At 43.0% G+C, this 24245-nt stretch overlaps 1 protein-coding gene across 1 annotated transcript in view; it reads left to right on the plus strand.

Moving 5' to 3' along the window:
- Nucleotides 1-1845: 1845 nt before the first annotated feature.
- The window catches only part of ADAM12 (ADAM metallopeptidase domain 12), a 408187-nt gene continuing 385787 nt past the window's right edge, over nucleotides 1846-24245 (plus strand). Inside the window, exon 1 of the mRNA XM_081234121.1 lies at nucleotides 1846-2333. Coding sequence (XP_081090247.1) covers nucleotides 2246-2333 — 88 coding nt within the window. The 5' untranslated portion in view covers nucleotides 1846-2245. The remainder of the gene's footprint in view (nucleotides 2334-24245) is intronic.

The following is a 24245-nucleotide window of genomic DNA, read 5'->3' on the forward strand; positions in this document are numbered from 1 at the left end:
GTATTTTACTTTCACTTAACAGATGCTAAACCTGAAGCTTGGAAATCAGAACTAAAGACACAGGCTGCATCTGCAAATAGATCTGGTGTGGGCTCTGACCTACTTCTTAGCCCTGTGACCACAGGAAAACTACTTAACCTCTAGACGCTGCAATTTCCTCATCTGGATCTTCAGGATTTTAAAATGAAGCAACGCACGGGAAGCACTTGATCACAATACTCCGATTATATGAATATGTAATAAATAACATAGTGGTTAACAAACAACCTAATGATTATTAAAGAGGCCAAGTAAGCAGCTCACACCATTCAATAGTTGTGATTGATCAGTTTGTCCTACCAGACAGAAGAGTCTTTGAAGGCAAGAGTTATTTCTCATCCATCTGGTTTCCCAAATCCCTAACAGAGCGTTGCTAATTGCTGATTGAGCAAATGAATGAACAAAGAAAGGACAGGCAGAGGGGTGAGTAGTAGGGCTGGATGTAAACTGGGGCTTGGACCCAGGCCTGGCTTCCAGATGGAGTGCTGAGATGTCCTGGCATTGAGAAGGGGGTCCTGGGGCCAGTGCCTCTGGCTTTTGGTTTTCTATTTTTTAAAAAGGCCTGCACGTTGTTCAGAGGGGCTGAGCTGGTCCTTGGGAACACTGCAGAAACCTGGGGGGTGGGAGGAAGATAGGAGAAAATCCACTTTGCAGTAAAAAGAGATGGTGAGGAAGGGAGTTCCCTCAAATGCTGTCTAAACGCCTCTTGGAATGGGGCTTCCCTCAGAAATCGGTGGGAGGTCACAGGACAGATTTCTGCAGGTGGTTCTCCCTCAGTGCTGCACATGAGAATCACCTGGGGCTTTGGAAACTATTCCGGCTCCGTCCACGGCTGGAGATTCTAATTAACCTGAGTGGCGGTGTTAATATCTCCCTAGCCCTTAGGGTTCTGATAGGTGGCCACGGCTGGGGATCATGGTGGTTCCACAAGGTGGGGGCCACCCATCCTTGACCCCTCCTGTAGTCTGTGTAGCCCTCTCCTTGCTGCTTCCCGCGGTCTCAGAGAGGGCAAGTCCCGTTGTTAAAATTGCTATTATGTCTCTTTGAGGCCTTCCTAGGCAGAAGAGGAGGAGACCGCCAAGAACGCGGACTGGGAGGCAAGGCCCTCCATACACTTCACTGGTATTTCCCAAACACCGGGTGGCCCCCGACCCCGCGGCCTGTAGAGGCTCATTTCAAGGGCGTGGGAGGGCACCTGGGACTCTGTATTCTTAACAGACAAACCCAGACGTTTCTCACGATCAGGAAAGTCTGGGGAAAATCGCCGTGCGCTTTTTTTGGGGGTCCTGCCATGGAGGAGAAACTTGATCCAATCTATCAACGTAAAACCTAAAGCAGTGCATCGAAAGCAGAATGCCCAGACGTCGCGTGCCTGCAGGTCCAAGTTCATTCTCTCGCACGGGATGTCCGTTTGGGGGCTTAGGGGACGGGGCCCGGGGACGCCCGCCTGGGCGGCGGACAGCCTTGCCGACCTGCTACCCGCGTTCCGGGAGCGAGCAGCCGAGTCATCATTTCCAGCCTCAGACTGGAAAGCTGGACGGTGCAGCCGCGTGTGCTCTTGGCAGCCGCGCGCCCGGGCCCCCGCGGCCACATCATCCCGGGGCGGGGATGTGTGCGCTCCGGACGCCCGCGCCGCCACCGAGCCACGTCTGTGCCGCCGCCGGGGCGCGCGGCCCGGGAGGCGCCCTGCCCCGAGCCGCCCCGGGGGTGGGCCAGAGCCGGCTCTGGGCGGGACCCTGGCGGGGGCCCCTGACCGGTCTCTAGGACCCGCGGGACGCCGCGGGCGGGCGGGCGGGGGCGCGGGGGAGACCATAATTTGTTCCGTGGTGATGAGAACGGTGACTGTTGGCTGTGGATCCATTTCACAGGCCTGCCTCCTCTCCCTAACGATCTTCCTCGTCCCCGGGCCAACTCGGACAGTTTGCTCGTTTATTGCAACGGTCAAGGCTGGCTCGTGCCAGAACAGCGTGCGCGCGCGCACACACACACGCACACACACACGCGCCGGGGAGAACTTTTTTAAAAAAATGAAAGCCTAGACTAGCTCTTCAGCGGCCGGGCGCTGCGCGAGGGGTTCGGAGTTGACTCCCCGCAGCAGGAAGTCCCTCGGGCCGCGACGCCCGGCCCCCGCTCGGCGCCCGCGGGGGATGGTGCAGCGCCCGCCGCCCGGCCCCGAGAGCTGCTGCTGCACGGAAGGCCGGCGACGATGGCAGCGCGCCCGCCGCCCGCGCCCCCCGCCCGCGCCCTCCTGCTCGCCCTGGCCGGGGCTCTGCTGGCGCCGCGCGCGGCCCGAGGTAAGTCGCCGAGCCCAGGCGGCTCCCCGCCGGTCCCTCGCTGTCCCCGCCCGCCCGCTGGGGACTCGCCCTCCGGGGGCACCACGCGCCGCACTGGGGGGAACGCCGAGTGGCGGGATTGTCCCGCGACCCGGCGCGCGGGGACGCAGCTGCGGAGCCCCCGGGCTCGGGCTCCCGGCTCGGAGGGGACCCCCGCCCCCGCGGCCCCCACCCCAGGTGCCAATTCCCGAGGGAAGGAGAGAGCCCTTGGCTCCGGGCCTGGAAGCCGCCAGCGCGTAGCCCGGGTGGCCCAGCCACGGGGCCGCTGCCGCGTGTCCTCCCATCTCGGGGATCATTTGCCAGGGTATCTGTGTCTTGACAGTTACACGTGTCGCCCGGGATGACGCGCGTCGGGTCATCTTACCCTGTCCCTTAGTGAATCCCCCCATCTCTGACTAGTCAGCCCTCCATGAGGTTTCCTGTGCACCCCTGCTCCCCCTCGTATACACCTGGGGGGACGCACAGTAACCGCGCAGGTGAACCATCCCCGTGCCCGCAGGTGTGCCTGCGGCGTTCCACGGCGCTCTCCATTTTAAAAATGGACTCTCTTGCCTACTTCTTTAATTTTCTTTCCCTCTCTTTCTAATTCCGGATACCTCCGTAGTTGTCAGTGGCGGCTAGATGTGAGCAGAATCTTTGTTTCCCGCCACTCCGTCAGGTTCTCAGCTAAATAATCGCTTAAATCAACCTTATGTAAAGCGACAACTCATTTCCACGTTCAGCCAAAGTGTGGCTGTTATAGCTGTTTCATAGATCTAGGTTTTCCCGAGTTGTATCCCCTTAAGTGGGTACCTGTGGCTCTTTTCTTTTTGCACAATGAGAAAACAAACAGCAGGTGCCTTTTTAAAAATTCTGAAGTTTCTGCCGGTCGCCGTCACTACCACCGCCGTCTTTCTGCCGCTAGAGGCGCTGTCGACCTACCAATGAAAGACTTGCCTTGGCCTCCAGCTCTAAATTTCTGTGATTCTATGTGACAGGCATTATTTTTCAACAACTGGCCTCAATCACGAACTGTTACCACCTTATGGTACGTTTAATTTTGTAATTGCCACTGCTACCCTCCACCCCACCCCACCTCCGTACCCCACCGCATCTACTGTAATGTGGCTAAAACCCAGCTCTCGATAAAATCCACACGGCAATGAAGACCAATTTGGGAATTAATGATTAAGTAAAAAGATTGCTCAAAGGAAGGAAGAAGCAATGAGCATGCCAAGAAAGAATACTGCTGACTGTTTAGTTAAAAACCTCTATGACTTGCAAGTGAAACTAATAGTTGTCAAAAATGTTTTGAAAGACTTTTGTACAAATGGGTCCTTTTGAGTATTTATTGAGAAAGAACTTTTAAAAAACTGAAACAGAATCTCAAAGTGTGCCTGAGGTGGCCTTGGACTTGACACATGCTCTGTACACATAAACGGAAGTCCACTGAGCATGGACAATACTTTATTTTTTTAGAGGAAAATGTTTACTAAATCAAGCTAATAATGGGAAATTATTTCATGGAGGAAGGACTTATTATTTTATGACTGCAGCTTTGGTAGAGGTAGTTTTTCCTTAGGATAGATATGACTCAAAATAGAAAGCCGGTTAAGCCTAAACATTTAGAATGGGTTACATGCTGTGATATCCCAGGATTCACTGCTTGTTTATCCTTGGATTCTCGGTATCGAGTTTTAAATCAATCAGTGCACCAAATCACAGCATATAATGAAACATTTCTTTGTGTTGGCAAGAAAAAGGGAGGAATTACTACTTGTTGAAGGCAGACCATATTTTGGGGTTTGTCTCTCTGCGTGTTACCCTTCATTGGCATCTCAGCTCTAACAGGTCCAGAACAGAACCCTAGATCCCAGACTCTCTACTCCTGAATCCATCTTCCACCCCGTGCCCCCATCTTTCCAACTCGGTAATAACATCCTCTGCCTTTTCCAGATGCCTCATGCAAACACTTAGAAAGTCATCCCGAGTCTCTTCTTTCCCTCCACAGGCCACCAACCTCCAAAATGTGTTCTCATCTACCCACTTCCCCCTGTTTCAAGTGGCCTTCCCCAGCCCCGGCCGCTTTTTTTCCCCTTCTTTTGATCTCTTCTGCAGAGTCTCTTCTCCCTAGTGTAGTAGCCTCCTAACTCATCTGCTGGCTTCCCCTCTTGTCCCTGCTCAATGTACTCTTCCCAGCACCACAGCCAAAGTCATCAGTCTCAGTCATGAGTTGGATCCTGCTGGTTTCCTGTTTAAAACTCTCCAGTGGCTTCCTAGGGCTCTTAAGAAAATCCAAACCTCAGTATAACGTATTTCCTGTTTTCCTCTGTTATCTCCTTTCTCACCACTCTCTCCCATGCTCACGACTCCATCCATACTGGCTTCTCTTCTTTCTGACTTTCCAGTATAATACCGCCATAATAAAAAAACCAATATTTAATGTTTGTACCATGAAGCAAATATTGCTTATGGTTGAGCCACACAGTGTTCTGTAATTCCACTTCATACCTCTTTCAACTTTTTGTTTTTCCTAGAGCTAATAATTGCTTTTTTTTTTTTTTACCATTTTGTTTTGTTTCTTGTGTACCAATCTCTACCTCCAAACCCTCTGTGAGAATCGGTAAACTCCTTCCAATATGATCAAACACATCAGGTAATCTATTCACTATTTATTTTTGCTTGGTATTATCTCTCTTGGAGCCCTTTTCTTCCTGCTCCAGTGTGAACCGGTTACTTTTTAGGCTTGCATGTCAACTCTTGTCTCAGGACTACTCTCTTGCCAAGATGCTGGAAACTGTTCTTACCTCCTTCCTGTGTTGGATCGCCTGTTTTCTGAGCACCATAACTTTCTTTTTTTAGTTTATGCCTTATTTTTCTGGAGCACATCTTCTAGTAACTTCCTAAAAGGGCATGTGGGAGATAAATTTTTTTGATAACATGTTAGGAATGATTAAATACTTTCCATTGCAAGTAACAGAAAACCTGACCACAGTAAGTCCCGTACATACGAACAAGTTCCGTTCTGGGAGTGCGTTCATAAGTCCAATTTGTTCATAAGTCCAAGAAAGTTAGCCTAGGTACCCAACTAACACGATCGGCTATATAGTACCATACTGTAATAGGTTTATAATACTTTTCACACAAATAATACTTTAAAAAAATAAATACAAAATATAAAGAAAACATTTTTAATCTTACAGTACAGTACCTTGAACAGTACAGTAGTGCAGTACAACAGCTGGCATACAGGGGCTGGCATTGAGTGAACAGGCAAGGAGAGTTACTGACTGGAGGAGGGAGAGGAGGTGGGAGATGGTAGAGCTGAAGGATCGTCAGCAACAGGAGATGGAGGGTGAGCTGCAGTTTCACTCACATCTGACATTAGTGGAACCCATGTTCGTGTCTTTGAAAGTTCGCAGCTTGAAGGTTTGGGTGTAGGGGAGTTATTGTACAGCAAATTTTTTAGAATCTTTACATCCCGAGCATTTGTGAAGTAAGCGGTGTAGTAGCTGGTGTAGCGAGTCAGTGATACTACTAGGCACCTGAGCTTTTACTTTTGCTTGTGTCTGCCATACTTACATGTTGGCTTTTGCTTTTATGCTTAATGCCTCATGGTCTTATGATAGCTGCTGTACATTTTGGCATTGTATCTGCATTCTAGGCCGTAATAAGGCAAAAGAGGCAAAAAGCAGAGTCAGCAAATCTATTTTATTGGGAAAATAGAAGTATTTCCAGAAACCTTTGTAGCAGATTTTCTCTTGGCTAGACTGTGACACAGGGCCACTGCTTGCTGCATGGGAAGATAGAAAAGTAAATATTTTTAGTTGTATACTTTGGTGTTTCAACTGAAACAGAGTTTTATGAGTAAGAAAGCAGTTTAGAATGTGTCTTGAACGCAAATATATATATGCAAACGAGCAATTTTATATATATATATATGTATATGTATATATACATACACACATATATGTATTTCACCCCTGATATATATATTAAAGGTGGTAATATATATCACCTTTGATTGTTAGTTTATTGAGGAATAAAATTTCAAGATGGAAATCATATTTCCTCAGTATTTGATAAGGCATTTCTTCATTGTCTCTATGCCCATTGCCACTTGGGAAGTTGATAGCATGGTGACTGTTAATCCTTTATATGTAGTCTGTTTTCTTTCTCAAAGCTTTTATCATCTTCTCTTAATCCCCAGTATTTTTACATTTCATGATAATGTGCTTTAGCTAAGTTCTTATCAGTAGTCATACTGGGACTTTCTGTTTGAACTTTCATGCTGTGAAGTTCTAGTGTACTTTCTTTTATTATTTCTTCAATGATTTCTTCCTCGCTGTTGTGGTCATGCTTTTTCTGAAACTGCTCTTAGCTGAATGTCCCAACTTCCTGAAAACATCCTCTAATTGTCTTCTTTGTTCAACTTTCTGGGAGAGTTTGTTTAATTTCACTTTCCAACCCTGCTACTCAAGTTGTTTATTTCTGCTACTACATATTTAATTTCCAAGAAATGTTTCTTGTTCCATGAATATTCCTTTTTTTCAAATAAGGTTCTGTTCTTTTTTATATATATATAATGGATGTAAGGTTTCGGTGAACTCTTGGCATGTATTAACTTTCACTTTTTTTTTTTTTTTTTTTTTTTTTTTTTTTTTGCGGTACGCGGGCCTCTCACTGTTGTGGCCTCTCCCGTTGCGGAGCACAGGCTCCGGACGCGCAGGCTCAGCAGCCATGGCTCACGGGCCAAACCGCTCCACGGCATGTGGGATCTTCCCGGACCGGGGCACGAACCCGTGTCTCCTGCATCGGCAGGCGGACTCTCAACCACTGCGCCACCAGGGAAGCCCTAACTTTCACTTTTTAAACATTGTTTGGCTGACTTTATTCTCACTATCAGCTCTCAGATCCTCCCCCACTTCTGTTCATTATAGTCTCTGGCTTTCTTCAAATGTCTATTTTGGCTGTCTGTTTATATGTAACAATGAGACACTACAAAGCTGATTGAAACTTCTGTGTGCTTCAAAGACGGGCTTAGTAACTGGTCGGTCGGCCTTCGCTGGGTTGGGGGACCTCCATACATCACTGACTGTCTTTTTCGTAGGCTGGTCAGTTTCCCCAAAGAAGAATTTTGAAACCTCCTGCTGAGGACTTAAGCCTGGCTGACACGGCCTGCGAGCGGAGTAGTAGAACAGGGTTAAGGTGGATGTCTCACCCATGAGTGTGCTTTGCTTTTTTTTTTTTTTTAATCCTTTTGCTCTCAGTTTGGCACTCTGCTAACACTTCTTCCCTCTCAGCTATGCCGGGCATCCTTGTGTACAGAATTTCTCTGCTTTAGGTCTGCAGAAAATACATCTCCTGTCTGATGAAGTGGGAGGGGGAGTCACCTAGCTGTGCTGGCTTTGCAAGGGACCTACAGCTCTAACTTTTCCTTGGACGGTCTTTCAGCCCAGCCTGTACTGACCATCAGAGGTGCCCAGTGCCTCCCATCTCCAAGTCTTTCCAAGGTTCTTCTCATCCATCTCACCTTCTAGATGGCGTCTGTCTTCTCCAGGCAACAGGTTTCCAGTTCTCTCTCCTCTGCTGAGTAGGTAACCACTTGTCTTACGTCTTCTAAAGCCTTGTTGCTTTCTCTTACCTGTTGCTAGTTTCTCTCCAATTCTTTGTTTTTTAAAAATTATTTTTATGTTATTATTTATATTGTAGGCTTTCAGGAGGGAGTGCAGATAAACACCTGTGAGTCTGCCATGCACATTTAAAAGTCAGCCCAGGGGCTGCCCTGGTGACGCAGTGGTTGAGAGTCCGCCTGCCGATGCAGGGGACATGGGTTCGTGCCCCAGTCCGGGAAGATCCCCCATGCTGCGGAGCGGCTGGACCCGTGAGCCATGGCCGCTGAGCCTGCGCGTCCGGAGCCTGTGCTCCGCAACGGGAGAGGCCACAGCAGTGAGAGGCCCGCGTACCGCAAAAAAAAAAAAAAAAAAAAAAAAGTCAGCGCAGGCTTTTATCACGGCCCTCTATATACAGACATGGTTTTTTCCCCTCTCTCTCACTTGTCATTTGCCTCTTTCTGTTCCTTCCTTGTGGAAACAAAAATTACATCCATTTTTAAATGTTTCAAAACTTTCTTTTAAAAATCTATAAATACTCAAAGTCAACATATACCTAATTGGATAGATGTTGCAGCTGTGGAAGCTGTAAGGATTTTTTTTTTCCTAAGGAATGCAACTACATCATCTAAAGAAGCTAAGCATATTTCTTTCTGGTGTAGATGATGCTGTAATGAATTCATTACAGTTGCAAAAAAAAATTTTTTTTTTTTGTATCAGAGTATGTTCCAGAGGCCTCTTAAAGCTAAACTGTTCCTGCACTATCTATGATTTATAAAGACAGGTGTGAGAAACATCTTCAGATGTTCCTTCTGTATCAAATGGCTAGGCCTATAGTCCTTTGGCTGTGTGCCCACTGAAAGCTGTATGAAACGGCTTTGCAATATGTGCAGTCCTTTAATTATCAGCTCTCTGGGTTTGAGAAAGTGAAGTTGATATAATCTATACAGAATGTTTTGGGAAATAGTTTCTGTGCCCTTGCAGTAGCTGTTTCTTTATGTGTGTTTCTGTAGTATTTTATGAAACCTAAAGTTTTCATACCAGCACACGGTTACTTTAAAAGGCAGTTGTTGAGTGCTTTGGTGCCAGGAGCTATTGCAAGGTCTTTGCACGCACTGTCTCACTCAATCCCTGGGGAAGAATCTTGCTGTTGGTCCTGTTATTGCCCTCACTCTACAGAGGAGGAAACCATGGCTTCGGATGGTTGAGTGTCTGCTAAGTGGCTTCAGATGGTTGAGTGTCTGCTAAGGGGCCGATGCAGGGCCATCTCTAGGCGCTCTCATGACAGGGACCAGGTCTTAGCCTAGGCGTAGTAAACATTTTGTCATCTATACTTTATCTTTGAAATAATTATAATGTTTATAGCAATGAGATTGTAACGTAGTTTGCTTTGAAACGGAATGATAACGCAATTCAAATGAACTTTACTTGCCAGTTGAAATGCGTGCCTTGAATATCATACTTTCTGACAAGCTGCCATTTCAGTCCTTATATTTACCCCAGCTCATTCTTCATCCTGGTGCCTTGTGCTTTATTTAATGTTCAGTATACCTTGCCTCCAATTGATCGATGAGATGGAGAAGCCAAATAATTCAGCATCATATTGATATTTTTTATCCTTTAAGCTTTTATGTCATCCCCAGGTGACACTAAGAGCTCAGTTTCTAGGCAACTGCTTAAAGAATTGGGCAACCTCATTGGATTAACTCTGGACCTTCCGTCTGTCCTGGAAACATTGGCCTCCCTGATCCCTTTAGACGATCCATTCTTAGAACTGTTGTTGATATACCCTGACATCTTCTCTTGGCAGGGCGTGGTAAATACTGGCCTGCAATTTGACCAAAAGATTCCTTGTTTTGTGTTTTGCTATATTTGAGGTTAAAGCCAGGATAGGATGGAGCATTTCTCATGAGATCTATGTTCACATGAATTTGAATGTCATCAGAGAACCTGATTTTACTGTCTTAAATCCTGGGGGTTTGGTGGTGTTCTTGGGAACCTGCATCAGAACTTAAGAGTCTAGGTTATACCTTAAAATGCAGCTGCACCTTGGTTGATGGAATACATGTATTCCTAAAATGAGGCAAGCTAAGCAAAATTTCTAAACTGAAATAATTTATTCAGCCAATTTCATTATAATTTGAGATTGATCATGAAAAAGAATTTTGGCCCCATTATCCATTCCTTCACAAAATGTGAAATATTGTAAAAGTTGAAAAAAAGACATAGAATAAGTTACACATCCATATTGTTGCCAACCAAGTTTTACTATAGATGCTTCAGAATTTTTAAAATTTAAATATGTTAAATGTTAAAGCTTATTTGTAATCACTCCTGATTCTCTCCAGCCATCCAGTTCTTCACCTTCTTTCTGAAAAGACAGCCACTATTCTGAAATTGGTAGATAGAATATATATGTGTGTGTTTATACATATACATGTATCTCTAATCAATATTTGATATTATTTATGTATTAAATATTATATAAATGGTACCCTACTGTATACAACAGACTTCTTCAACTTGCTTTATTTATTTTTTTATATTTTTGGCTGCATTGGGTCTTCATTGGTGCACGCGGGCTTTCTCTAGTTCCAGCGAGCGGGGGCTACTCTTGGTTGCGATGTGCAGGCTTCTCATTGTGGTGGCTTCTCTTGTTGCAGAGCATGGGCTCTAGGCATGCGGGCTTCAGTAGTTGTGGCACAGGGGCTTAGTTGCTCCGTGGCATGTGGGATCTTCCTGGACCAGGGCTCGAACCTGTGTCCCCTGCATTGGCAGGCAAATTCTTAATCACTGCGCCACCAGGGAAGTCCTGCAACTCACTTTTCTAAAAATCAGTGTGCTTTTAAAGACTTATTCTTACTGATACATGTGCTTGCTTCATTCCTTTTAGTTGAATGGTTAAACCATAAATTGTACACTCCTGTGTGGATAAATATCTGTTTTCCCCTACTTTTTGATATTGCACTGGTGCAAGGATACTTGTACCTGTCTCCTCACGTACAGGCGTGAGCTCTAAGGAAGCTATTACAAATGAATGGCTGAATCGGAGGGTAAGCCAGTTTTCTACTTTGATATACATTGCTACTTTGCTTTCTAAATCGGTTGCACCCATTTTCATGCCTACTTGTTAGAGAGTTCTGGTTATTCATATTTTTGCCAATACTTGGCACTTTCAGACTTTTAAACGTTGCCAAGCTGGATGTGAAATATTTCATTGTTTTTATTGGTATTTGCCTGATTCCTAGAGACTTTAAGACTTTGCTTAAGAACTGTGTTTATATTGTTCTTTATTTTTCTTCTTTGGATCACTTATTATTTGCCCATTTTTTTCTTTCTAAGTGTGGTTTAAGAAATCCTTCTCTCTTTCCTGAGCTCCAAAAGAGATTTTTATAATTTCTTCTAAATTTTAACTTTTTGCTGTTCACTTTTAGTGTAACTGGAACTCATTTTTATTTGTTGTATGAGGGCATGGTCTATTTTGCCTCATATAGATAAGATAACCAACCATCCTAGTAACATTTTACTTTTTTTTTTTTTTTTTGCGGTACGCGGGCCTCCCACTGTTGTGGCCTCTCCCGTTGCAGAGCACAGGCTCCGGACGTGCAGGCTCAGCGGCCATGGCTCACAGGCCCAGCCGCTCCGCGGCATGTGGGATCTTCCCGGACTGGGGCACAAACTCGTGTCCCCTGCATCGGCAGGCGGACTCTCAACCACTGCGGCACCAGGGAAGCCCCCTAGTAACATTTACTGAATCCTTTCTTCCTTCTGATAAACACCAAGTCTAGACAGATATGCTTTTGGGTTCCTTGTTCTGCTGGACTATTTTTATTCTATTTTCAGTACCATACTATTTTCAGTATTCTGTACTATAACGAGTCTTACATGTTTAGATTGGTTGGTATATGGTGGTATGGGGTGCAGACAGTGGGGTCAGCTTGGCGTGGTTTGCATATCATCTCTGTCACCTACTGACATGTGACCTTGGGAAGGTGAGTGACCATCCTGTGTTGTTAGGAGTTTCGCAGTTTCAATACTGAAAACCCTACATCTCAGGACCCCTCAGAGCTGAGCAAACCATGATGGTTGGTCACCCTAAACCTCAGTCAAATTATGAAAACTCTTTTTTCCCCAGTTACTCCCTTTATGAAATGGTGATAATAATAGTATCTGCCCCCATGGTGGGGTGTGAGGAAGATTAAATGAGATAATACATGGAAAGTGCTTTGAACAGGGCCTGGCCCATGCTAAGTGCTCAAAAAGGTTAATTTCCTCTTCCTGTCTCCCTTCCTCTCCTTTATAGAATTGTCTTGAGTATTCTTGAAACGCTAGTATCTCATATGAACTTTAGAATCTCCTTGCTAAGTTCTTCAAAATACTCAGTGAGAACTTACAGGTTAATTTGGGGAGACTTGACATTCCCATGACATCAAAGCTTCCTGCCATAAATGTGGTCGTTTCTTTATATGTTTTCTTTAATTTTATTCAGTAAGTTAAAAAATTTTCTGAAGTTCTTGCACATCTTTGTAAGATATATTTCAAGGTATTCTAAGTACTTACTAGATTCACTGTTATTCTGAATGGCATCACTATTTTTTTTAATTAAAAAATTTTACTACAGCAAATTTTAAACATATGCAAAAGTCGACAGACTGGTATAATGAACACTCATGTGTCTATTACTCAGCTTCAGCAAGTACCAGCTCATGGCTATTCTTGTTTTGTTTTTTTTTTTTTGCGGTACGCGGGCCTCTCACTGCTGTGGCCTCTCCCGCCGCGGAGCACAGGCTCCGGACGCGCAGGCCCAGCGGCCATGGCCCACGGGCCCAGCCACTCCGCGGCACGCGGGATCCTCCCGGACCGGGGCACGAACCCGCATCCCCTGCATCGGCAGGCGGACTCCCAACCACTGCACCACCAGGGAAGCCCGCTATTCTTGTTTTATCTGTGGAATTATATTTTTTAAAAAGTTCTAATTGATATTTTCATTTTCAGTATAAATAAATGTTACTGATTTTTGTACTTTGATTTTGAATTCGGCAACCATGCTTGATTTTTTAAATAAATGTATTTATTTATTTTTGGGTGTGTTGGGTCTTCATTTCTGTGCGAGAGCTTTCTCTAGTTGCTGCGAGCGGGAGCCACTCTTCATCGCGGTGTGCGGGCCTCTCACTATGGCGGCCTCTCTTGTTGCGGAGCACAGGCTCCAGACATACAGGCTCAGTAGTTGTGGATCACGGACCCAGTTGTCCTCGGCATGTGGGATCTTCCCAGACCAGGGCTCGAACCTGTGTCCCCTGCATTGGCAGGCAGATTCTCAACCACTGCGCCACCAAGGAAGCCCCATGCTTGATTTTTATTAGTTCTAATTGTTTGTAGACTAACTTCATAGAAATTCTAATTATCATCTAAAAATGATGGTAATTTTTGTTTTTTCCTTTACAGTTCTTTTACATTCTACCTCTTTTATTTCTTTTCTTTCATTGGCTAGCACCTCCACTACAGTGATAAACAAAAGTGGTGATTGCAAATGTCTTTGGGTTTTTTTCCCCCAACTTTAATGAGAATAGCTTTTCACTATTGATTAAGATGCTTACTGCAAAATTTTGCTATGTATGTCATTTAATCTTTTTTTAATATAAACTAAGAACATTTCTCTATACTGCTAGTTTGCTAAAATGTTTTCTTTTTAACATATAAACATAGTTGTTTAATTTTTTTAAAAAACTTTTCCTCAGCATCTGTTGGTATGATTACTTTTTCATTTGTTGGGTTTTGTTCCCCCTCCTCTATTCTGTTAGTAGTGTAGTGAATTATATTAATAGATTTTATGTTGTTAAACCATCCTTGAATTCTTAGAATAAATCTTCCATGATTTGGGTGCATTTTAAAAATACAATGTTGGGTCCCATTTACTAAAATTTTATTTGGGATTTTAGCCCCTGTAGGACAATGTTGATAACCACCATTAGTCTTTAATTTTCCTTTCTCCAAATATCTTTTAGTTTTCATTTCAAAGCTTTACTATTAGCCTCAGAAAGTGAGTTAGGGAGTTTTAGTTACATCTTTTTCTATTCCTAGGACAGCTTAGGTATAAGAGGTTATTTTTTCCTTAACAGTTGTTGAAACTTGACTTAATATCATCAAAGCATGGTGTTTTTTCATCAGAAATCTAATAGTTGATTTAATCTCCTCAAGGGTTATAGTGCTATTCATATGATCTCTTTCTTTCTGAAATAATTTTGCTGCATTTTTCTTTTGTTGATCTTTTATTTTTGTTTTCTATTTCATTAATTTCTGTCCCTTTCTTCTACTTTCTTGGGGTTTACACTGTTATTCTATTTCTCACTTCTTCTGAAAGCTCTTTCATTTAAGCTGAACTTTTCCCTCCAATTACTGCTTTCATTGTTTTGCTGTTAGGTTTGGGTTATCATCATGGCCAAAATAATCTATACCTTGCATTATGATTTTTGGAGTGCGAAGTTATTTAGACATATGTTTTGATTGGTGTGTATGTGAGAGAGTGTGTGTGTTTTGCTTTCTAAATGGTTGGGTAAGATTAGTTATCTTTGTTGTTGATATCTGATTTTATTACACTGGTGTCAAAGAAAGTGATCTGTGTCCTATTGACTCTCATGCATTTGAAATTTTCCTTATGAGCTAATACATGGTAAATTTTTATAAAAATTACATGTGTGTTTAAAAATAATGTATATGCTCTAAATATTGGGTATAGGGTTCTAGATATGTCAATTAGATTAAGCTTGTTAACTGATGTCATATCATATATTATGACTAACATTTCTCGTTCAGTATTTCTGTGTCTAAGAGAGGTTTTAAGAATCTAATATAATCATGGATTTTCCACTTCTCCTTGTAATTCTGTCAGTTTTTGCATCATACATTTTGAGGCTAGTTTGTTGTGTCTATTCAACTATGTACAGCTCCAGATGTGTCCAAGACAAATATTACTGTATCAGTTTTCTTTGGGTTAATATTTTTCTGGTTTGTCTTTTCCTATCTCTTTACTTTCAAATTTTCCATGTCATTATCTTTCGCATATGTCTATTACAAACAAAATATGCCTAGATTTAAAAACTTTATAATTGCTGTCTCTTAACTCACTAGGTCCATCCCTTCATGTGTATTGTGACCTTCGATGTTTCTGAACTCATCTTCCATTTTGTTCTCTATTTACTAAAAGTTTACTGAATTTTGCTATTTTTAGGCACCTTTTTTTTCTGTCTCCTTTTATATTGCTGAAGGATTATTTACACCTACTTCTCTCCAGCTCTGTTAATTTAGAGGTTATATATCCGGTTTCCACAATTTAGTAGTACTGTTAAATATCAAATGTTGCACTTCAAGTAACAAAGTGTAAAGGTAGCCAGTGACTCTGGCCACCTCCCAAGTACCACAATTGGCCAAGAATGCTTCCGTGTCTTTCATTGTCTCTTCCATTTATTATTATTGCTGTCTAGCATTTTAGTCTACCACTTTGAAGCACATCTCTCATCAAAAAAATATAGTGGGGTGGTGGTAGACTTTGCTTTTGTTTTTAGTAGTGCAGGCTTATTTTGATTTATCCAATGTAACCAGTGCCTTTTTTTCCATCATGCCTTCTTCCAAACCTCTTCTGCCTCTTGGATTCAGTTTGCTTTTTATCAAAATCATGTTGCGTTGAAAGTCTGTGAATAGCAAATGCTCTGTATTTGTTTGACTGGGAAATGCTTGTTTTCTTTTTTTCTTAAATGTTAGCTTAGCTATATACAGAATTCTAGGTTGACAGTTACTGTCCTTTAGCAGGTATTACCTATGGTATGCTGGCCTCTACTGTCACTGTTGAGACGTCTTTAGTTTAATGATTGTTCTTTTGCACTAGACCTGCCTTTTTATCTGGTTCCTTTTAAGGTTGTCTTTTGTTTGTTTGTGGTTCTGTAGTTTTATTAACATGTTTTTTGATATGGACTCATTTTTAATTTATGTATATCTGACCTTGCCATGCTTCTTACATGCAATCAAATATAGAAAGTTCTTAGTCATTATCTCTTCAATGACTGTGTTGCCCTTATTTTCTCTATATCTCCTTTGGAACTTTTTTATATGTAATTGGATCTTATCATTCAGTCATGCTGTTTCTCTTTGTCTCTTTATCACTCTGCTTTACATTCTGGGTGACGTCTCTCAATCTAGATTCCATTTCATAATTCTCTCTTGAGCTGTGTCTAGGTTGCTGTTTAAACAGTCTATGGACTTACTTTGCAATTTCCAATGCCTTTAAGTTTTCATTTATAGAAGCTTAATTTTGTTCTTTTTTAAACCTGATAGATCATTAAAAATAATGTCCTTTTACTGTCTCCCATTATGGCTTCTGTGTTTTCTTCTACATCTTTAAAACTTTGGGATGCATATGTTGTTATCCCTCTTAGATTATTCTATTGTCTCTAATTCTTAGGGTGCTGAATCTGTATTGTCATAAATTATCTCTTCTAATGCCTTGCAATTTTGAATTATGAACTCATTTTCAGTTTTTTCCTTTCCACCACTATCCCCTCCATGAGCGTCCTATGCACCTGGGATTGTGAAAGGTCCAGCAGAGCAGAGTTTTACTTATGATAGGTGTTTCAAGGGTTTTACTCATCTGAGGCCAGTTTTTATGTTAATTTCTCATCTTGGGAATCTTACACCACATAGTTATTGTAATTTTGGTCTCCACACCCATGTGGAGGCTTGAAGTTTTGATTTCTGTCGGGAGACTGCCTAACTCTCACCAGCAGTCTGGGTAAACATAGCCACTTTGTTCCCTGGGGCATTTGGTAGAGTTTTTCTAGCCCCTTGAACTTGGAAGGGCAGTCCTGCAGAATGCTGGCTTTCTGCAAGGATCTCAGCTCCAGTTTCCCATCTCGTGTGTTCCAGATCATACCTCCTGTCATTAAAATTACAGCTCCTAGACTGAAGGCCTGTATCTACTGCGTCTCCTAGATTTCCATGGTGTTGGCAGTGTTTGAATGCTCTGGCTATGAATTCCTTTTTTATTTATGGGTCCTGGTAATTTCCTTTCCTTTCTTTCTAGTTTAGTTATGTATATACTATAAAAATGTCACATTTTATTTAGCATTTTTTATGTGTTTGCAGTGGGAAGGTTTTCTATCTGCATCAGTTCAGTTCACCACCATGCTTTCAGAACTGGAAGTCCCCCACATTGATTCTTTGATTCTCTAAGTCAGTATATTTGCCTGCTGTCATCCTGGATTTGTACCAGGGGCTAAGGATATGACGGTGAGAAAAACAGATGCAGACCTTCACCCCCTGGCATGTGGAGTGAGTGGATCCTAAGGATGTACAGAAGATGAGTTGAACCCACCCAGTACCCTGATTCTTGGCTTCCAATACTGCTCCAAAAGCTCGGTCAGAAAAGCAAGTCAGCTGCTCTCCTGCTGGTATGTTAGTCTTTGCCTTGGCAGCTGCACGGGTGAGATGTGCTGATGATGGGGCCAAGCTGGGCTTTGGGGGTGAAGCCATCAGCTGTTCCCTTCTCCCTCTGGCTGAGGCAAAATGAGAACAGCTGGGAAACAAGGCCAGCACACCCACCCAGAAGCCATTCCTCTGCCAGCGCAGGTGTCAACAGAATTCCATTCATATGAGCCTTCCAGGAGCGTATATCAAATTTGTTCCATGCTTTAAAATTCTGGTACAGAGAGTAGATTGTATAATGGGGTGAGCTGATGATTGAAACCCTCATCTGTATACCTTTGTACCTTTTGGAATGAATAATATGATCCCATAGAGATTGATGACTCTGCTGGCTTATCTAGAAAAATCAGATGCCTGACTTGTCATGTAAATTTGGATGTGTCAGATTTTGTCTACTCAGTTCATTAAGTTTTGTTTCCAATTTCTTAGTAGGGAAAGTCTTATTCAGCTGTAATAGATGGTCCTCCTGAAACTTCCTCTCAAAGCTGACACGCGTTTCAGTCTCTTTTTCTTGTCTCTGCTCACCCTTAAAGTGCTTTTTAACCCTCATTGTCCACTCAACACAGCGGAGAGCCACGCTGTTGGTTACAGAGGCCCAGTAAGAAAGTGATTCCAACAAGGGTGGCAGAAGGGACTGGCTAGGATGTAGTTTGAAAAGCCAAGTCAAGACAGCTGTCTAAAGCACAGAAGATCCCTAAGAGAAGTTTCTGTTCCTCTTATGGGCATAAGTGGCATCAAATAATGAGATTTCCTTGACTTACTTCCCCTGATGTCACTTCCACATGGATTTCATGTGTTCTCCTGCTGTAGTAATGACATTGAAAGCTCGCTGGGATCTTGGCCAGAATTTTGGAGTGAGAAGGCCTGGCTCTGAGTTCTGACTTGGCCTCTTTGTAGCTGTGTGACCTTGAGGAACCTACGCAGTCTTTCTGAACTTCGGTTTCCTTATTCGTCAAAGAAGAGTACGGAGACAGCCAGTCTCACTGGGTTGCAGAGACCATTGAATGAGGGAAATGTTGGAAAAAGCATTCTGTAATTTATTTAATTGGAGTATAGTTGCTTTCCAATGCTATGTGAGTTTCTACGGTACAGCAAAGTGAATCAGCGATACATGTATATATATCCCCTCATTTTCGGATTCCCTTCCCATTTAGGTCACCACATAGCATTGAGTTCCCTGTGCTATACAGTAGGTTCTCATTAGTTGTCTATTTTATACATAGTATCAATTGTGTATATAAAGCATCTTGTAATTTAAAGTCTGCCCTTTAGATTGCGGGGCACATGTTCCCCCGGTCCTTCAGTGATGTGGATTTGCTCTCCTGTCTTGGGAGACATGCATTTCTCAACATCAACCACCTTCCCCTCCTGCTCTTGGTAGATGGGTGTACAAGTGAACCCCAAAGGTCAACAGAGGTTTGGGAGAGCCGGACATTTTTGCTCCTTTTTTTCCCACCTTAAATCTCATGTTTCATTCTTTGCTTTTATTGACCTTGGGTTAGGGCATCTCTTTGTTAACAAGGACCATTTGAGATTGCCTTAATAGTGTCAACTCTTGCAAATATCACTTAGTCATGGCAAACAACATGTGCGTTAGTTTCCTACTTCTCTATTGTATGGGGCACATTATGGGCGGGACATCAGGATTGGAGGAGACCCAGGCCAGGGTCATTTTCCCAGCCCCCCCCAGCTTCTTGGCTTCTCGAGAAAGGGGTTTGGGAGGAGAACTAAGAGTAGAATTGCAAAAAGGAAAATAAAATTGAACACGCTCATCGGGGTGCTGGGTAGGTGTTAATAAGAATTGCTGTTGGGATAGAAAGGAATCTTTCACATTTTATGGGGGAAGCATAGATGTACGCTCTTAACTTTTGTGTGGATTACCACTTAGAGTATGTGATTACAGCAGTGCAGCCAGTGAGAGGCTCTGCATCCTTGTGGTTCCAGTGAATGCAAATTTAGAGCATTCCAGAATCTGACAGAAATGTTCCACCAAGACTGAATGGTGTTATTTTCCCAATTTATAGAAAAAAATAAGTCAATGGAAAGATATTTCCCCCCACTGCCAAGATTGTTTATCTCCATAATCTTTCTTAAACTGTTGGTTCCAGCTACCATCTCCCCTGAGTTACAAGGGAGCAAATGCATTTTCAAAAATGTCCACTCAGTCTTAGTTCAACATATTATCAGACAACACCCAAGGGCTCCTGGTTACAGTTTTACCTTTGTGCCTGAATAACAGTCATAGCTCCTTATGGTAATTGCTCATGCTTTGAGGACAGAATTAAGGGATTCCATACAGGCGTTTTTGCTTTTGTGGTTTCTGTATACTGGCACTGTTCTGTGAGCTTTACTTTGTTCTCAGTCCATCCTTACCACTCACCTGGGAGGTAGATATATGGTCACTATCTTTTCCAGATAGGAAAGCTGAGCTCAGGAAGTTAAAATTGCATGAAGACACACAGCTAGCAGGTAGCACAACTGGAGTTTTGTACCTGAATTACTGTACAAATAGGAACTACAGAAATGGAAGGCACTGGGTTAAGCCTTTTCCACCAGATCTCTCTTTAAAATCTCACAGCCCTGGGAGGTGTGTGCCATTTTTATATCCATTTTACAGAAGCAGGGACGAAGGCAAGGAGAACCTGTGACTTGCTTTAGCCCCTGCTTCTGATGAGAGGCTGAGTCGGGACCAAACGAGACAGCTGATTTCAGAGTCCACATGATAAACCACTGGGCTACCATGGGAAGAACCAGAATTTCCAAGTGTCTGTCCAGATTCAGAACCCTTTGCAGCTGACCCATCTTGTGTTGATAGGGGGGCATCAGGGTTTGAGGAGAGAACAGCTCATCTTTCTAGGAAGGCACCGACTAGAGCAATACTTGAGGCTTCTACTGTGTAGACCCCGGGGACTTTTCCTGGAGGTGGGTCCTGACCTTCAGGGAGTCACAGGAAAGATAGGACTAGTGACCCATTTTCTGTTTTCTTTTCTTTTTTTTTTTTGGCCTCGCTGTGTGGCGTGCGGGATCTTAGTTCCCCGACCAGGCATCAAACCCGTAACCCCCTGCAGTGGAAGCGTTGGGGTCTTAACCACTGGACCGCCAGGGAAGTTCCTAGTGACGCATTTTCAAAGTCCAATATCTCTGACCCTTTGTTTCTTCATTAAAGGAACGTGTGGACTTAGCTAAAATGTCGTCTCTGCAGCGGGAAACTTACTGTTTGGTGATTATGCACACAGTCCTCTGTTCTCGCTCACAGGTAAACCACAGGACTCACCCTGATTGCTTTTCTCTGGGATGGCTCTAGAAAATATTAAAATTCTAAATGCACATGCATGAGTGTGTTCGTTGTGAATTGCTGTGTAACAAATTACACAACTTAGCGGCTTCAAATAACACACATTCACGACTTCACCGTTTTGTGGGGCAGGATGTGGGCACAGCTTAGCGGGACCTTTGCTTCAGCTTCTTTCCCAGGCTGCCATCCAGGGTGAGCCATGTTCGGGCTCTTGTCTGAAGGCTGCATGGGGAAAGCATCTGCTCCCAAGCTCGTGTGGCTGTTGGCAGAATGCAGTTCCTGGAGAACTGTTGACCAGGGTCTCGGCTCCTAGCTGACCACTGGCTGGAGGCCTCTGTCATGTCCCTGACAGTCACCCCTCCAACACTGCAGCTTCATCAAAGCCAGCAAGCTGAGAAGGCAGTAGAGAGCATCTGCCAGAAAGAAAAGAGTCACAAGTCTTTGTAAGCTAATCATGGAAATTATTGCCACATTCCACCGGGCAGAAGCCGTGCGCCCGGGCAGCCTGTCTCTCGGGGAGGAGATTACTCCAGGAGTGAGTACCAGGAAGCAGGGTCTTTGGGAACCATCTCAACAGTCTGTCCACCACCACGAATTACTTGGTAATGAGCGTTGTTAATATCAGTGTGGCCTTGACAGCTGGAAGCTTCTGTTTGCAGAGCTGCCACCTTACTACATACAGGTGCCAGAACTGGTCGCAGCATCCTCTTAGTAAGGTGGTTGTGTGTTTCTGCCTTTTTATTCCTTAACTCTTCAACTGTTGTGTGTCCTTTTGAGCTGCAGTGAATTCTTTGCTTCTGCCTGACAGCATTTGGCCTCACTCCTACTTAGCTGGACATCGCTGCTTCAGGGCACCCCGTTCCTCACTGCCCCACTCCAGGGGAGGAGAGTTCCCCTTGTTAAGCACGCTCAAAGTGCTGTTTCTCTATCAGAGGATTCGTTCGTCTTCCTGGTTAGAATTTAAGCTCTGTGGTGACAGAGACCATATCCATCTTCCTCTCTGCTGTCCCCAGCGCTTAGCACACCCCAGCTGTTGAATAAATATTGGCACAATGAGTGAAGAGCCCCACTTCATGTGCTTCTTTTTCTTTTAAGCAAATGTGGTTCACTGAAGCCAGACTCTTTACTGAAACGTTTTGTCTTTGTACAAACTTTCGTGTACATGAATGAGCACATTTGGAAGATCTGTTTTAAAAAGACCAGGTGTCCCAATATTGGGTACAGAAAAGGCAGCTAGTATCTACGCGTGATCCAAAAGAAACAGCTCCAGGGAATACTATGAAACTCCTCTTTGCACGTTATTTTTATTGGCTAGAAAATAGGAGCTGATCATTTAATAAAAGTTGAAGAGCGCTCTATCAGTTTTAGCTTATTGCGGTCATCTCACTGAGAAGCACACAGATGGAAGGATGGATATGTATGAGTCTCTGTACTGATTTGGCTTTGAGTTTTCCCTAGCAATATCTACTGACCTCGTGAAGCTAAACCGAACTGCATATTCACTGTTTTCCTTTTTAGTCCCTCTCCCCACATTTTAAACTTTTCAAATGGTTTTGACCCAAGTGAGTCAATATTCAATTGGAGGATTAAATGACTCTTTGTAAAACAGACTCAACTTCAACATCTACAAAAGCAACAAAAAACAAACCACAAAACCTCACAACAGTCTAATTTGCAAATCACGAATTTTACTTTGTTTTATATTGTTTCCTTGTATTGGCCTTGGTTATCCTTTTATTTATGTCCATGTTGGGTGATTTCAGTGGTTTGGGGAAAAACATTTTTATAGAAACACGCTTGAAAACATCAAAGTTTATTGTTGATAAACTCACAGTAATTTTCTTAAGTACATTTCTTAAGGTTGTGCCCTATTTATTTTTATAAAACATTTTTCTCTTGGTGGTTTACCATCACTCCTTTGCATAAATAGCATAAAAACTAAGGCCAGCTCATGTACAATTGAAGTAGGTTATCAAAGAAAGAGTGAAATTCATGTTGCTGAAAAATTTTTATGAATAAGAACCGGCTGGCCTATTTAGGTATAGCTCTGGGACTATGAACTATTTAAGTTTACAGACTAGCAGGCCCATTCTTTTCCCAGGTGTGTGTGTGTGTGTGTGTGTGTTGGGAGAGGGAATTAACCATGAATTCAAATTTTTAACAGGTGTATGGCCATATAGACATTTCTCATTCTGTGCCAGTTTTTGTAATTTGGGTCTCTTATTTTTTTTTTTTTTTGCTTTATAACAAATTTAATCAGTTATACATATACATATGTTCCCATATCCCCTCCCTTTTGTGTCTCCCTCCCACCCTCCCTATCCCACCCCTCCAGGCGGTCACAAAGCACCGAGCTGATCTCCCTGTGCTATGCGGCTGCTTCCCACTAGCTATCTACCTTACGTTTGGTAGTGTATATATGTCCATGCTGCTCTTTCCTTTGTCACAGCTTACCCTTCCCCCTCCCCATATCCTCAAGTCCATTCTCAAGTAGGTCTGTGTCTTTATTCCTGTCTTACCCATAGGTTCTTCATGACATTTTTTTTTCTTAAATTCGATATATATGTGTCAGCATACCATATTTGTCTTTCTCTTTCTGACTTACTTCACTCTGTATGACAGGCTCTAGGTCCATCCACCTCATTACAAATAGCTCAATTTCGTTTCTTTTTATGGCTGAGTAATATTCCATTGTATATATGTGCCACATCTTCTTTACCCATTCATCCGATGATGGACACTTAAGGTTGTTTCCATCTCTGGGCTATTGTAAATAGGGCTGCTATGAACATTTTGGTACATGTCTCTTTTTGAATTATGGTTTTCTCAGGGTATATGCCCAGTAGTGGGATTGCTGGGTCATATGGTAGTTCTATTTGTAGTTTTTTAAGGAACCTCCATACCATTCTCCATAGTGGCTGTACCAATTCACATTCCAACCAGCAGTGCGAGAGTGTTCCCTTTTCTCCACACCCTCTCCAGCATTTATTGTTTCTAGATTTTTTGATGATGGCCATTCTGACTGGTGTGAGATGATATCTCATTGTAGTTTTGATTTGCATTTCTCTAATGAGTAAAGATGTTGAGCATCCTTTCATGTGTTTGTTGGCAGTCTGTATATCTTCTGTGGAGAAATGTCTATTTAGGTCTTCTGCCCATTTTTGGATTGGGTTGTTTGTTTTTTTGTTATTGAGCTGCATGAGCTGCTTATAAATTTTGGAGATTAATCCTTTGTCAGTTGCTTCATTTGCAAATATTTTCTCCCATTCTGAGGGTTGTCTTTTGGTCTTGTTTATGGTTTCCTTTGCTGTGCAAAAGCTTTTAAGTTTCATTAGGTCCCATGTGTTTATTTTTGTCTTTATTTCCATTTCTCTAGGAGGTGGGTCAAAAAGGATCTTGCTGTGATTTATGTCATAGAGTGTTCTGCCTATGTTTTCCTCTAAGAGTTTGATAGTGTCTGGCCTTACATTTAGGTCTTTAATCCATTTTGAGCTTATTTTTGTGTATGGTGTT

The sequence above is a fragment of the Mesoplodon bidens genome, assembly GCF_964165515.1.
Source record: "Mesoplodon bidens genome assembly, chromosome: 1".
Classification (NCBI taxonomy): Eukaryota; Metazoa; Chordata; class Mammalia; order Artiodactyla; family Ziphiidae; genus Mesoplodon; species Mesoplodon bidens.